The sequence below is a fragment of the Condylura cristata genome, unplaced genomic scaffold (assembly GCF_000260355.1).
Source record: "Condylura cristata isolate star-nosed mole 26May11 unplaced genomic scaffold, ConCri1.0 scaffold00014, whole genome shotgun sequence".
NCBI lineage: Eukaryota > Metazoa > Chordata > Mammalia > Eulipotyphla > Talpidae > Condylura > Condylura cristata.
In genome coordinates, this window is record NW_004567115.1 from 44,992,729 (window position 1) to 45,006,873 (window position 14,145).

The window sequence follows — 14,145 nt, forward strand, 5'->3', positions numbered from 1 at the left end:
CCATGTGGTCACCTCCGGGGCAGGCGGGAATCGAACTCATGCGGAAGCGGCTTTAGATTCTTTAACCCGCTGCGCCACCAGGGAGGGCCCAATATTTGTTTTAAGTGGGCTAAAATAGCATTGCTGGGAGCTGGACTAGAGTAAGTCCTTCCAAGTTTCATGGCTATGGCACAATGGGCCCAAGGAAAATCTGCACACTAGGGCCCAAGGAAAATCTGCTCACAGTTAGTAAAGGTGGAGTAAATTCTAAGTACATAGTAAAATATTATTCACCAACTTCCTGTATGAGAATCTATTCTACCAGTTTGAAAAATATACAGGGAGACAAATGTATGGTATTCACTCTTTGCCAAGTAGGAAATTAAAGTGACTCAGCCAGTATAGCAAAGACATTTCCTTTCCATTCTACAGTCACCAAATATATGTTTATTTCTGGAAATTAGGTATACAGCCTTAACCATGTGAGTAGTTCTAACTATGATACAAGCATATGGCACCTCTAGCCCACCATTATGTAAGCAAGTTCTGGGACATATAATTAATTAAGGAGGAAGAGATGATAACCAACAAAAGTTACCCAGCCAAGCTGTTAACTTCACATGGTTTGGTATAAAGTTTACAATACCCTCCCTGAGACTGAAAACATTGCCTACATAACTATCCAATTTACACAAATAAAGTTCTGGGGAGAGAACCCGTTCTGGCATGAGGAGTTACCCCAAAATCAGTTTTCTTTATTCTCATTCCTCTTCTTGATTCTGCTGCCATTTCATCTTCTAACAGTAATAGCTGGGAATTTTAATGGGTTCAAAATATCATTGATTTAAATAGCTAAAGAGTTAGATAATTAATATCCTTATTATACCTAGTACCTATAGGGACAAAAGAACTGATTATTAACAAGATTCAGACCCTTGTGATTTCCTGACCCAATGTCCCAGGTCTTCACTGTTTCCTGTATGTCTCCCTCAATTTCTGGCCACATTTTTCCCACAGGAGAGCTCAAATACAGCAGCCATATTAGAAGTAGCAATCAAATAAGGGAAGAGAGAGGAGTAGAGAAAGAAGTCAGTGATCTTTATAATCTAATCTTGGCAGTAAGAAAGCATCATTGCTCATGCATTCTCATCATTGACAGTCATTAAATGCCAGCTTCCAAGGGGAGGGTGATACACAGTAAGGTGAGAACCAGCTGTTGAGAACCATTGGGGCATTGGGGGCCATCTTGGAAGATGGTGGCCACTTAGTCCATTTAGCTTAGTGGAGAATCTGAAAGCCAAGTTTTTTTTTTCTTTTTCTATTTAAAGTTATAATGGAATAATTATTTTGAACTTTTAATTTATTTTGAAAAAGAAGAAAAATATTTTAAGACTTTAAATTTATTGAAATGCTTAAAAGAACTTGAGATTTACTCCCTGCAGTCACTTAGATTATTACGTTTATTAGAATAGTTTAAATACTTAGAAAAATTTCACCTGTCAACTAAGGTAATAATTTCACCTTGATTTTGTAAATGCTGTCTAAAATGGTTAAGGCAATTAAATCAACTAATTTGTAAGAACACTAGTTGTTTTGAGACTTACTCAACCAACAACTAAACACCACTTTCAAAGTGCTTGTTAAATGTTATTGAATTTATAGATATTATTGTATGATATAGAGAAAATAAAGTTAAGAGCTAATTTAAGGAAGCTTAATTATAGTACTTTTACGTTAGTAATTTTAATACAATGTAAGAAAATCTTAGTAAATATCGTTACTGCCATCACAGAAAATAAAATCTTTTGCTGACAAAAACATTTGAGAGAGACACATAGAGAGAGACAGAGAAACAGATGGGGGGAATTCAAGCAAATAAGAAAACAGAAACAGTATTGATTCATTTGGAGAAATTGATTCAAGTTATTCCCACCATTAGTTACAATCCTAACTTTGAGCTCTATAAGGCACTTTGGTCTACTTGAAACCAACAATTGACACTACTTTTTCCAAGAGTCTTCTGCAGAAATGTCATTTGTAAAATAAAAACTGGAGATATCTCCTCGATTAACAGCAAATCTCTGGGAGCCAGGAAGCTCTCTAGCAGCAGAAGACCCAGGGTTTCATTCCTGAGATGCCATCATTTATTTCCAGATCAGTCTGCTTCTCCACAGATTAAAATAAAGTGGATTTAACCATTGGACCTCTGCCTCTTGTGGATATGGAAAAAATAATAATCTTCAAAATATGTTGAAAAGAATGATTCCATTCAAGGTTACCAGTGTTACAGCTCTATTTGAATAACTTGCCAACACAGCTTAAGCTTCATGAATTTTTTAGAGATTTATTTTATTTATTTAAAATAAAATAGGCCAGAGGTGTAGGCCAGAGGTGGGGAGAGTGAGAGGACTCCCCAGCGACAGAGTGGAGAGTAGTACAGACAGATTTGAAATCCACTGCTGAGGGAAGCAGCGGCCGGGACAGAAGAGGTCTCCTGGGCCAGTGGGTCACTCCCTGGCTGGGGATCGAACTAGTGTTGCTGTGGCTGTGGATCACTTCATAGTGCTGAGACTCAACCCCTTGCAGCACCAGGGTGGCCCCTTACATATGTCATGAATTTTCTTACATTGAGATAATAATGTCTGGGGTTAACGATGGGATTATTGGGATAATACTTGATTGGGATAATAATGTCATATGTGTCTTTTTCGGATTGTAACATGATTTGAAAGAAAGGGCTTGGCACAATGCTGAGAGCAGAGTCAATGCTGGACCTGATCTGTGGCAGGTGCTGGTGTTTACACTTGGGCATTTAGAAAACCTGAGTCGTCCTCTTCCTTAGCCCAGCTCCTTCCTTGGTGACACTGCTGATTCTGATTACGAATGGAGCTCCTGCCTGTGTTTCTTCTTGAGCTCCTGTCTGTGTTTCTTCTTTGCCTCCTTTGCTAGTGCATTCATTAAAGCCTGTATCATCTTTGTGGAGGCCTCTACCATCTCTCCTGTGGAATTTTGCATTACTTTCCTACTTCATTATCCAGACTTTCATATCTATTCCTTGCTTCAACTCAAGATTGATTTTTTTTTCAAGCATAAACCTGTTAATTTTACTTCTTATTAACATCCACAAAAGCAGCCTACTACAAGATACACAAGATGATTCAGACCTTCTTCCAACTGCAAGTTAAAAACTTGCTAAACTCCTAGGGACCTGACAATGGTTTGTTAAATTCACCATGCTGTTTCCCACTTCCTGGTACACATTCTGCTGAACTCTTAAAGATCTCTCAAGGCTTAAATGTCCATTGATGGAGGACTGGATCAGAAAGATGTAGTAAATACACACCACAAAAAATATGCAACCCTATGAAAGAATGAAATGCATCCTTTGAGAAGGAGGGAATTTGAGAGCATTAGTGCAGCAAAATAAGTCAGACTGATCAAAACAAATGCATTTGCAAAGGAGATAAATTGATGAGGTAAAACACTTTTAAAAACTGCTGGGAATTAAACATTTTCAGAGATTTGAGGTTAAGAGGAGTGAAAAATAGAAAAGTATTTGTTACTTTTTTTTACATGTAGATTAAAACATCATTAAAGTAAGATTTGTCATAGAAAAGCTGAGACATTGCTGAGTTGGCTGGCGATATTTAAAGTAAACAAGGAGGTGTTTAAAGAATGCTTAGTAATAGAGATGGATTCAGGGACATTTATGATTGAGAATTACTCTGGGATGAGTCAGTCTCTTCTCTCCAACTTAAAAAACTAAAGTGCCATGACAAGTAGTAATGAAAAAAGACATTTGCCTTAAAAACTCTACAAAATGATAAGTCTTTTAGAGAGAATTTTGTGGAATTTTGTTATTTGCAACAATACGGATGAAACTGGAGGAGATGCTAAGTGAAATAAGTCAGAAGGAAAAAGACAAATGCTAGTTAAATTCAAATAATGCATGGAATATAACTCAACAAAGCAACAGACAAAACAAGCCAGAGCAAAGTTGGGATCTGGGTGTAGAACTCATCAAGCTGTGTGTGTAGAACTCTGTAGATAGTGTTATTCTGTTTAGTTTTTTTTTATGTTTTGAATATTTTACAACAACAAAAAATAGGATCACGTGGAGTTCAGCATTCCTCATCAGTCACTCACCATACTTGTAAGAAGATGGAAAAAAAGAAAATGGAAAGCAGAGGACAGGTGTTGCTCTGGTGTTGTGTGTGTGCAACGAAATGGAGAATGAACCCAGCAGTCCAGGGCCTGGCGGTGGTGTTTAAGAACACAAGATACTGAATTGCCTGGGATGGTTGGAACAGCTCTGGCTCAGGAGAATGACTCCTCACCCGCCACTAAACAGCCCCAACCAACCAGCACTTCACAAGCACTGAGTATACAGAAGCCAGAGGGTGGGAGGCGTGGAAAGCCTGTGTCTCCATCTTAGCTGTTATGATTATAGCATGAAAAGCTTTTCATTGTTCAATTGGATCTGAATCAACAATGATTACAAATATCTGTACACAGACAATTCAGTTCAGAAATCTATTCCTTATGCTTTGGTACTAGGCTAAACATGAAAAATACGTCTCTGAAATATACCCAAATTCTCTTCCTAGTATCTTCAACCTAAAATACTCCCCCATCTTTCCTTTCTCATACTCCATTTTCTTTTCTTTGTGGGAGTTTTATTCTATCATTTCCCTCCTTGCATGTTCTCCTACTTTCTTCGATAAGAGGATGATTTATACATGAGGATACAAAGGAAGTAGAAAGCCTGAAGTGGGATTAGCAGAAGCTCATAGCTTGATAGGAGTTAGCCCAGATAAGGTAGGAATGGTGAATCCTGAAAGAACTGTGAAGCCTGGCTGAAAGTCTTCATTTCATTGCTCTGGAAATATGAGGCAAAAATTTTGAACTGGGGAGAAACTGATGATTGGTGGGTGTTAAATTATACCAACACAGTGTTTCCAGTTACCTGACTAGGACAGACGCTGGAGGCTTGCGAGTAGTTAAAAGAAAACTAGAGATCCATTAGCACATGTGAAAGGTTATAAGAACTTGACTTTGGGGCCCTCCCCCATGGCACAACGGGTTAGGAGGCAGCACTGCAAGCTAGCCGCTGCCGCTTCAGTGCGAGTTCGATCCCCGCCCTCCAGGTGACCCACATGACGCAGCAGACTTCTCCTGACCCACCTGCTGCTCCCCTCAGCAGTGCACATCATCAATCTGCCTGCTCTGCTCCCCACTCTGTCTCTGGGTGAATCCTCCCACTGCCTCTGAAACTCTGGTCTGTAGCCCAGTTCTGTATGCATAAATAAATAAATCTTAAAAAAAAAAAAAAAAGAACTTGACTTTGGCCTGTGGATGGGGGTCAGAGTGAAAGGCATGGAGAAAGATAAAGGACTCTAGGCTAGAACGGAAGGTCAACTTTCTGGCTCACATTCAGGACATGAAGACAACATGTTGTTTGTGGGTGTTCCCTTGACTTTGAACCACCCTTTCACCGATAAGATATAGGATGGGGGGTGGGGAGGAGATACATCTTGTGATTGCAGTTTAATAGTCATCAGATCAGACTGGTAACACTTAAGGAAACTGTAGCTTAAGTAAGGAAGGAAAACTTGAGGTGTTAAGGAAACCCCCTTCCCATCCCCCTGGACAGATAAACTGAAGTAGGTGATTGATTTAGTGTTTTATAAGCCTTTGCCACAACCTCCCCCCCACCCCCCAAATAAACATTGGTTTATCCAAAGTTAGTTGTCCACCATGACTCATTGGAAAGTGCCCTTGCCAGAGATCAGAAGTAGCAGCTAGAGAAGCAGCAAGTAGGGCCATACTATTCAGATATTAAATAGGGGACATTTCAAAAAGCTGAAAACAAAGCAAAATAGTATACAAGCATGACACCACAAGACCTCTTATAATGAAGTATTACCAAGGGCGCTACTTCCTTTGTGTAAACTTAACTGCAAAGACCATTATTTGGCACTTTGCATCTATCTGATCACTTATGCAGAAATGCTGTGGGTGAGGTATCTAAGACACAGCAGCTAGCATCAACCTCAACCATGTCAATGACCAGGAAGCTTCCCGCTGCCAGGACAGATGTCTTTCCTTGGAGTATTCTGATGTTGATGGTACCTTATGCCAAGACTCTACCTCCACTTGGTCATAGTTCTGTTTCCTGGACAAAATCATGGCTATTCTACCTTCCTTAGGACAACTGCAAGTATTTGAAATTGTGTTTAATTCCACTGTGTTTATGTTAAATTCCTATTTCCAGATTTTCAAAATCCTCTTAAAATTTGGTACTAGACACAATATACTAGGAGTCATGTGATCAACACAGAGACAATTGGCAATATTGTCTTTTCATGTTCAGGGCGCCTATATTTCTTTTAAGACAGCCTTGGTGCTTTAACCATTTAGTAGAGGTTCCATCCATCCTTCAGTCTAACCATATTGACTTAACACCTACCATGTTCTATGCACTGTTTTACATACTACGGTTAGCTGGAGAACAGAAACAAATAAGGGATTTTTTTCTTTAGTTTACCTTATGTTAAGTATTTATTTGTTGAACAAGTGAACACGTGTGGAAATGTTACTTGAAAATTGGGGGGATGTATATTTTAACATTTAAACTTGCAAATTCCTATTCAAATTTAGTGTAACTGTGATCTGAAGATGGGATTTTAGAAATGGAATTATGAGTAGTGTTAATAAGGTGAATGGAAAAATTGAATTAACATGGTGGTTTGGTCAGAAATTAAAAAATTAAGGAATTCTAGTGGTAACAATGAAGTAAGTAGTTTTTTTGAAACTGTCTTAGTGTGGTTCACAATAAATTACATACTTTATATTGAGAATGAGCACAATCATATGCATAGATACCTGCTGTTTTTTCCATTTATTTTCTTCCTTTATGCACTATCATATCCTATTCAATATGAAACAGGCAGCTTGAACACATTGACCTAGGCATGCTACAGAAATTGTAGTAATCTTTATAAATGTTCCAAAGGATGAAGGTGTATCTTCTTCCATCTTTGACTTTCTCTATAGTAACCTTTATTGTTTTCACTCAATATAGATTTACCTACTTTGTGGTAATGGCAGCATAATTTTTCTTGTGGAAGTTATTCTTATCTTAGTCCATAGAACTCAGGTCTATCACCTGTCCCAGTGAGCTGTAAATCGATCAGCTTGGGGGAGGTGACAAAAGATACAGTTCTAATACCACGAGGACACACAACCAAAGCACAGCCAGTGAATGTCATTCTAAAACAAGTTCTTGTTTTGCCAACCTGCACACTGGTGAGAATCTGGCTCTGTAGCAGATCCTGGGAGCAGTCAGATGGAGAGAAATGCATCAGAGGGGAAACTAGCAAGAGGGGACACCCATTCAGATAGGGACGGCATTTGTGACCTTGACCCAATCATCTGTTTCTGTGTACCAATAAATTTGTTTTCTGAGGGGCCTTCTTGGTGGCACGAGGTGCAGCACTGTAAAGCTATCTGCAGCCACTGTAGCCCGGGTTCTATCCTCAGCCAGGGAGGTGGCCACAGGGCACAGCAGACCTCTCCTGTCTCACCTGCTGCTCCCCTCAGCAGTGTATTTCAGTGGATCCTCCTGTTCTGCTCTCCTCGCTCTCTCTGGTGAATCCTCTTACCCCCTCATATGTCTTGCCTGTACCCCAGTTCTTGTCTGAGTTAAGAAAAAAGGCAGATTTTGTATATGTGAAGCCACTTGGATTTTATTAAATATTTACATTTTCAGACCTCTTCAGTCACCTACAGTTGTGAGCAGAGACAGTGAAAGTAGACAGACGTCATTGTATAAGGACATACCTGAAATGAAACTAGTGTCTAAAATTATTTTTATATGGGAAACTACATCTGCTGAATGTAGTTAATCTTTTAATCTATTAATCTTTTCTCAGTGCTTACACATTTTCATTTGTGCTGTTTTAGAAGTGTTATTTCATTTATTAAGAAAATACATTTGAAAAAATACATATTTACATTGACTGTCCCCCAATATAAGATTTTTTTCTCTCCCAGTACATAGAGACATCACATAACATCATCGATTTATTTAAAGTTACCTATAAGAGCATTTTAATGTAAAATTAGTTTAAAATACATAATACATTTTTAATCTCAGTTATATTCAGCTTTTGATGCTAAATATTTGCAGAGTTCCTGGATTTTAAAATAATTCATTCAAAGCAGAAAGTATATTAAAGGCTGCCAGTACAAAAGAAAATCTACCCATAAATGTAAAATTTAAGCTATAGCTTTGAGAAGAATTAGTGTGGAGAAATATGTAAAATAAGTGATAATTCATGTACCTGTATTAATTTCTGCTGTTACTGCCACAAACTAAAAGCAAACTGATGCCTAGTTATGACTAATCTATATTAGATACTCATCAGTGTCCATTTGCTGGTGCTTTCTGAACTCAGTATTTGAAACAAGACAACAGCTATTCATGTCCAAATTACTCCTTAAAAGTGAGGGCAATAGTGCTGTGCCAAAATTAAAACAGAGCAAGACACGACACTGTTCCAGTATCTCTAGGAAATCCTTTGCTCCAAGCTGTGAGTACTGCAGGCTGAATAAATCACTTGCACATTCACTATCAGGATTAATTATTGCTGGCAAATGGGGCTTTTAATGATAAAACCTTAAAATAGCTGGCAGAGAAAAACTACAAAACATCATATTTTTATTTCTTGTTATGGCTTTGACTATACAAAAACCATTTACAGTTGAGATTGTGACAAAATTGGTTTCTACTCTCCAATAGTTATGCATAAAACATTAAGTAATTTCTGGAGATTAGGAAAAAGGAGAGTCATTGAAAAGTAGGCTCTTGTGAAATTGTAACAAATCAACAAAGATGCAATCGAAGAAAAAATACACTTCTAATCTTTTGTTAATGAGCTTATCATAATAAAACTTTTCAGGAACACTGGCTTTTTTTGTTGTAACTGTGAGAAGTTTCATGCCTGAGATTTTTTTGGGAGTCAATTAAAGTTAAAAATAAGCAAAAAGCGAGGAAATAGCTTTCATAGATGGGAAGCTATGCTGTGGACCCAATAGTCCTTTTTCTGCGTATGAGATTTTTCATTTAGGATATACTCACACTATAATTTATTTCTCAACTACTGGCCGTGACGAAGGTACATGAGTGCAAGTTAGTGGTAACAAAACACTGGCCAGTGTGGGTAGCTCCTCTCTTTTAAAGTGCGAATGTAGAAGTAAAATAAACTTTTACATCTGGTGTGAATTAAATAATTCGAGTATCTCCTGTAAAAGGATGCTCGAAAAACATTAATATTTCTGAACCATAACTTTAAATGTTTTCTGAAAGGCAGAATATTCCTTGAATATCCTTTGTTTTAATCATTAGTCAGACTCTAAAGATCAAAATCTAGCTTTGGTCTACATCATGTGTTTGAGTTCATAATTTTTTTAACCATATAGTAAACAAATCATTTAGAAAACAGTTAATATCAGGTGCATGGAAGGAAGCTCCCCAAAATAGCATTTCATTTCAAAAGTTGTATTCAAATGAAGATATGGTCTGTATATAAGTCATTTGTGCTTAGTTTTGTTATGGCTGATGGGTGAGATGTTCACTGGGCATTTGAATGAGATGGAGTTGTATCGTAGTCTTGAAAATGAATTCCCTTGGAAGTTGTGATCTTCATAATAGCACCATTTAAGCTATCATCTTCAATAAGTGTTATTAATCCATTGGCTATCACAGATGGGCTAAAAATAAAAGCAACATTGGCATTTTACAATTAAAAAATGAGGCAAGATTATCACTTCATCTTGAGTTATTTTGAAGTTCCTGCTACCTTTAATGCATAATAGTGACTTAAATACCACAATGTTATTGTTTTTTTTAAAAAAATTCAGTTAAATATTAATGGAATTATATGACATTTTAATGGTAGATTTCTTTGTCTCACCTGTCACTTTGAGAGACAGAATTTCTGAATTTATATTCATTTATTTACATTGACAAAATGATTATTTTCTAATTTTATTCTATCAGCAGATTTTAAACTTCTCAGATTCAAGTATTTTTAGAGTAGGAATATGAAGAATTACAGCTAACACTGGTTGAATGTCTATTATTTAGATCTTGCTGTCTTGACTATCTTCCATATATCAACTTCCAAAAAGTTTGTTGTAGCTCTAGCTCCGCTGTATAGATGAGAAAATGAAGGGGTGGAGGGGGCAAGTTCTTGGTCGCTGATAGAGGTGGGGTTTGATCTCAGAAGGTCTGAGTCATTTAGCATGACAGCTGTGTCTCTACTGTGAAACCCCAATGACTGTAAGTCATCATTCATCATGTGAGCTAATCAGTTATTTGTTAGGAAACTCAATAGAGAAGTGGGGCCATGTGAAATTTCATGAAGGGTATATTTGAATATTGCTTGAAATTTTGGCAGGTAAGTTATCAGTGCTTCCATAGATAACAAAATATCACCTTTAAAACAACAAATGTTTAATTATGGCTGAAGATACTAAGGACACATTTGTACCTCAGGGCAAAATTCATCACGTATAAGCACATTCTATTCAGAAACTCAGAAAAAGATTTCCTTTAGAGAGTCTGCCAATCAAAGCTTTGAGGTTTACATTAGTCTCTAAGACTTAAAAATTTATTTTTCCCTTTTTTATTATGTCTAGATAGCACTTTGCTCCAAGATTTAAAAGGAGATAGAAAGGTATGGTTTTACTTACTCCAAAATTCCATAGTATTTCATCATAGCCTTGATTTGATCCTTATATTCTATATATTGTCCCATATTTTCTTCTTTTTCAATGGATTCAAGAATGGGTGTGTTTACAAAGCCTGGACAAATGGCGTTCAGTCTCACACCACTGTTCTTGAGATTGGCCGCCATCTGCCAATGAGAAGAAGCAGGTGGGTGGTGGCCATTTTTAAATGTACGGCATTGCATCGGACACACTGATAGTTTCAATGATGAAAAAGACCCTAACATGCAAGATACCAATCAGATCTCTTTTTAGCTGTACCATAATCACGATGTCACAGTTAACTGGTAGCAGGAAGTAAAGTAACACCTAACAATGGTGTTAGGTGAATTCACTCCTGAAAGCTTCAAGTATTCTTTTTAAAAAATCAACACTACTACAGGATTCCTGAAAATATTTAATCACATAAGCTGCTCTTATCTATGGAAATCTGTAGAAAGCCTGAAGGTAAGAAGTAGAAGCTTATAAAAATTTAACAGTTTTTCTTTCCAAGATAGATGTTCTATAGACCGTAGCATACTTCCTTAAACAAAAAATTTTTTTTAGCACTTTGGGTGATCCTAAAGCTATAATCTGCATTATCTGGAAGATAATGGAAGTATATTCCAGCTCACATTCTTTGGCTTAATTTTCAATCTATTTGTTTGAACCTATTTGTAAAACAAAATGTAGCTAATTCTCATGGTTTGAATTCCTTTTGCATGCTTGCTAAAATCTACATGTAAACCCAGAAATCAATACTGCTGGAGCTTTTGGGGTCATGTGAGAAATTTGAGTTGCCCAAGACATGTTCCAGCTGAGGTCAAACAAGACCACGTTTTGCTTTCTTATTTCAACCCTTGCACTAGAATAAACACGTGTGCCATTTTTTCTGTGTGGTGGATTTAGTGTCAGTTTTTTTTTTTTGTTTGTTTGTTTGGTCAGTGATTTTTGTTGTTGAAGATGTTTTCATAGCTAAAGTGTGGTGTGGTGTTTCTATGCTATGGTGAGTCTTACAGAAAAATAGGGGCTTTGGATATGCTACATTTAGGCACGCAATACACAACAGGGATTAAATACAACACACACTAAAGTATCTTTAAACAGAAAGGCACATACAACAATGTTATGCATGGGCTGGTGGATCAATATGTTGCCACCAGAAATTAGGAGGAACTCAGCGCCAGTTATTTAACTGCCTGACATTCCTGTCTCAAAATTTTAAAGATGAAATTTCTGGCCTTGAAGATTCACTTTGCTTTGGAATTGCTTTATGTATTCACTGAACACTGAATTAAAGATTAAGTCTTTGCAAATTAAACAAAATTTCCAACCGATTTAAGAGGGCGAGTTGCTAATGGCCGTTTGCGATTGAATTTGTGACAGGCCCGTGTGTCCTCCACTCTGCAGAGAACCCTTCCTTTGTCTCACGTAGACTAACCACTGCAGACCTCCAACTGTTCTTCCTCTTCTGTACCTAGCCTCTGAAATAGCAGCCAGGTGGTAGTAAAACGGAAATCTGGGCTTGCCACTCCTGGGAGTGTAAAGACTGTGCTGACAATCCAAGGCAAGCCCCTCAGCAGGCCGCTGTAAGTGGCTTTGACCCTCCTTCCCTCCCGAGGCACACCCATGCTCTCCCGGCCTTTTTCGATGTTTCCCTTTTTCCAAGGCGGAGCTCTGGTCTCCCGCATTGACTTGACGCAATCAATGCAAGTGGTTGCTTACGTTTCAACTTTTCTAAGTGCCTCTGGCACTTGGCCTCCACCAAGACGCCATCTTGCCGACTCTCTCCAGGGAGGCAGTGGCTGCCCCGCCCCTGCTCGCTCTCATTTTATCATCTCCAGTGCCACGTCTGGAGCCCACTGTACATTCTAGGCAAGAAACCCTGACATGAAACTTTTGAAATATGGAGTCAATTTTAATACAAAAATCTTCCCATGAGTTATCCTTAGGGTATCTCTTATACATCTTCATGTAGCATCTCCTTCATTTAAAAATGATCAATTCTGGGGCCCTCACAGGTGGCGCAGCTGGTAAAGCACAGCACTAAGAAGCTAAAGCCACTTCCGCATGAGTTCGATCCCCGCCTGCCCCGGAGGTGACCACATGGCGCAGCAGACCTCTCCTGACCAGCCCGCTGCTCCCCTCAGCAGTGTACTTCATGGATCTGCCTGTTCTACTCCCCACTCTGACTCTGGTGAATCCTCTCACCACCCCACACCTCTGGCCTGTACCCCAGTTCTGTAAGCAAAAATAAATACATCTTTAAAAAAAGGATCTATTCTGTATCTGGTCCTTTATGTGATCAAAAAATTATTTTTAGAATAAAGATTGATGGATGCTATTATTTTTCCTTTTTTTTTATGCTGAATTCATGTCCATCTATGTAGCAGGACTCATGCTTTACAGATGCAGAGAAAGAAGACAGGAGAGGCTCTGTCATACTTACCGCCGCCGAGCGCGTGAAGCCTATGATGCCGTGCTTGGAAGCACAGTAGACCGGCTGCTGAGCCACCGGCATGAGCCCTGGAACAAACGGAAATGTAAAGCTTTTCACTGAAAAATAAGCAGACAGAACTCCATAATTGCTTTGCCAAGGAGCCATCCGTGCCTGTTCCCAGTTAAGATTAATCTAGCAAATACACTTGCATGCTCACCAGACAACTCTGTGACACTCTGTCGTGTTAGCAAAGCTAATTCCTCCCAGAATCTTACTGTTAGGATCCAGGCAGGAAGTTCCAGCCTGGGGAGTGAGGGATGCGGCAGCAGTGCTAGTGAGGTAAGCTTTCCCACCTCTCTTTCTGTGGAGAAGAAATGTTACCAAAAACAGAAAAAAAAATCATCTTTCACTCCAGTCAATTATCGTCTAATTTTTAGGCTTTTAGGCTTTTTTTTTTTTTAAAGATTTGTTTATTTATGCATACAGAGTGGGGTGCCCGCTAGAGGTGCAGGGGGTGAGAGGATTCACCAGAGACAGTGTGGGGACCAGAACTGGCAGACTGAGGAAGCACTCTACTGTGGGAGCAGCAGGTGACACAGGAGAGGTCTGCTGTGCCATGTGGGTCACCTCCAGGAGGGGGGATTGAACTCATGCTGAGGCGGCTGTCTCTAGCTTCCTAATGCTGTGCTTTATCCATTGCACCACCAGGGAGGGCCCTCATTTTCAGTTTTAAGCCTGAATTTTTAAAAGTATCTTCCACATTTTAAAAATGGCCAGAGGAGTTTAAATTGTCTAAGTGGGATTTGGAGATTGTCTTTGCTGTAAATTAGTATGCAATTCACTGTCACTGACTGCACTGAAGAGGCTGTTAAGTAGTCAAGAAAATGAAAAGTAACTTTTTGGTGGTTGTTCTGATATAGATGGCTAGATATCTTTGCCCTATGACTTAGGGA

The 14,145-nt window shown here is 38.6% G+C and overlaps 1 protein-coding gene across 1 annotated transcript in view; it reads right to left on the minus strand.

Moving 5' to 3' along the window:
• Nucleotides 1-7,720: 7,720 nt before the first annotated feature.
• Nucleotides 7,721-14,145, minus strand: part of HPGD (hydroxyprostaglandin dehydrogenase 15-(NAD)) — a 27,197-nt gene continuing 20,772 nt past the window's right edge. The window contains exons 5-7 of the mRNA XM_004682403.2: nt 13,202-13,278; nt 10,738-10,901; nt 7,721-9,753 (exon numbers count right to left, since the gene is read on the minus strand). Coding sequence (XP_004682460.1) covers nt 9,615-9,753; nt 10,738-10,901; nt 13,202-13,278 — 380 coding nt within the window. The 3' untranslated portion in view covers nt 7,721-9,614. The remainder of the gene's footprint in view (nt 9,754-10,737; nt 10,902-13,201; nt 13,279-14,145) is intronic.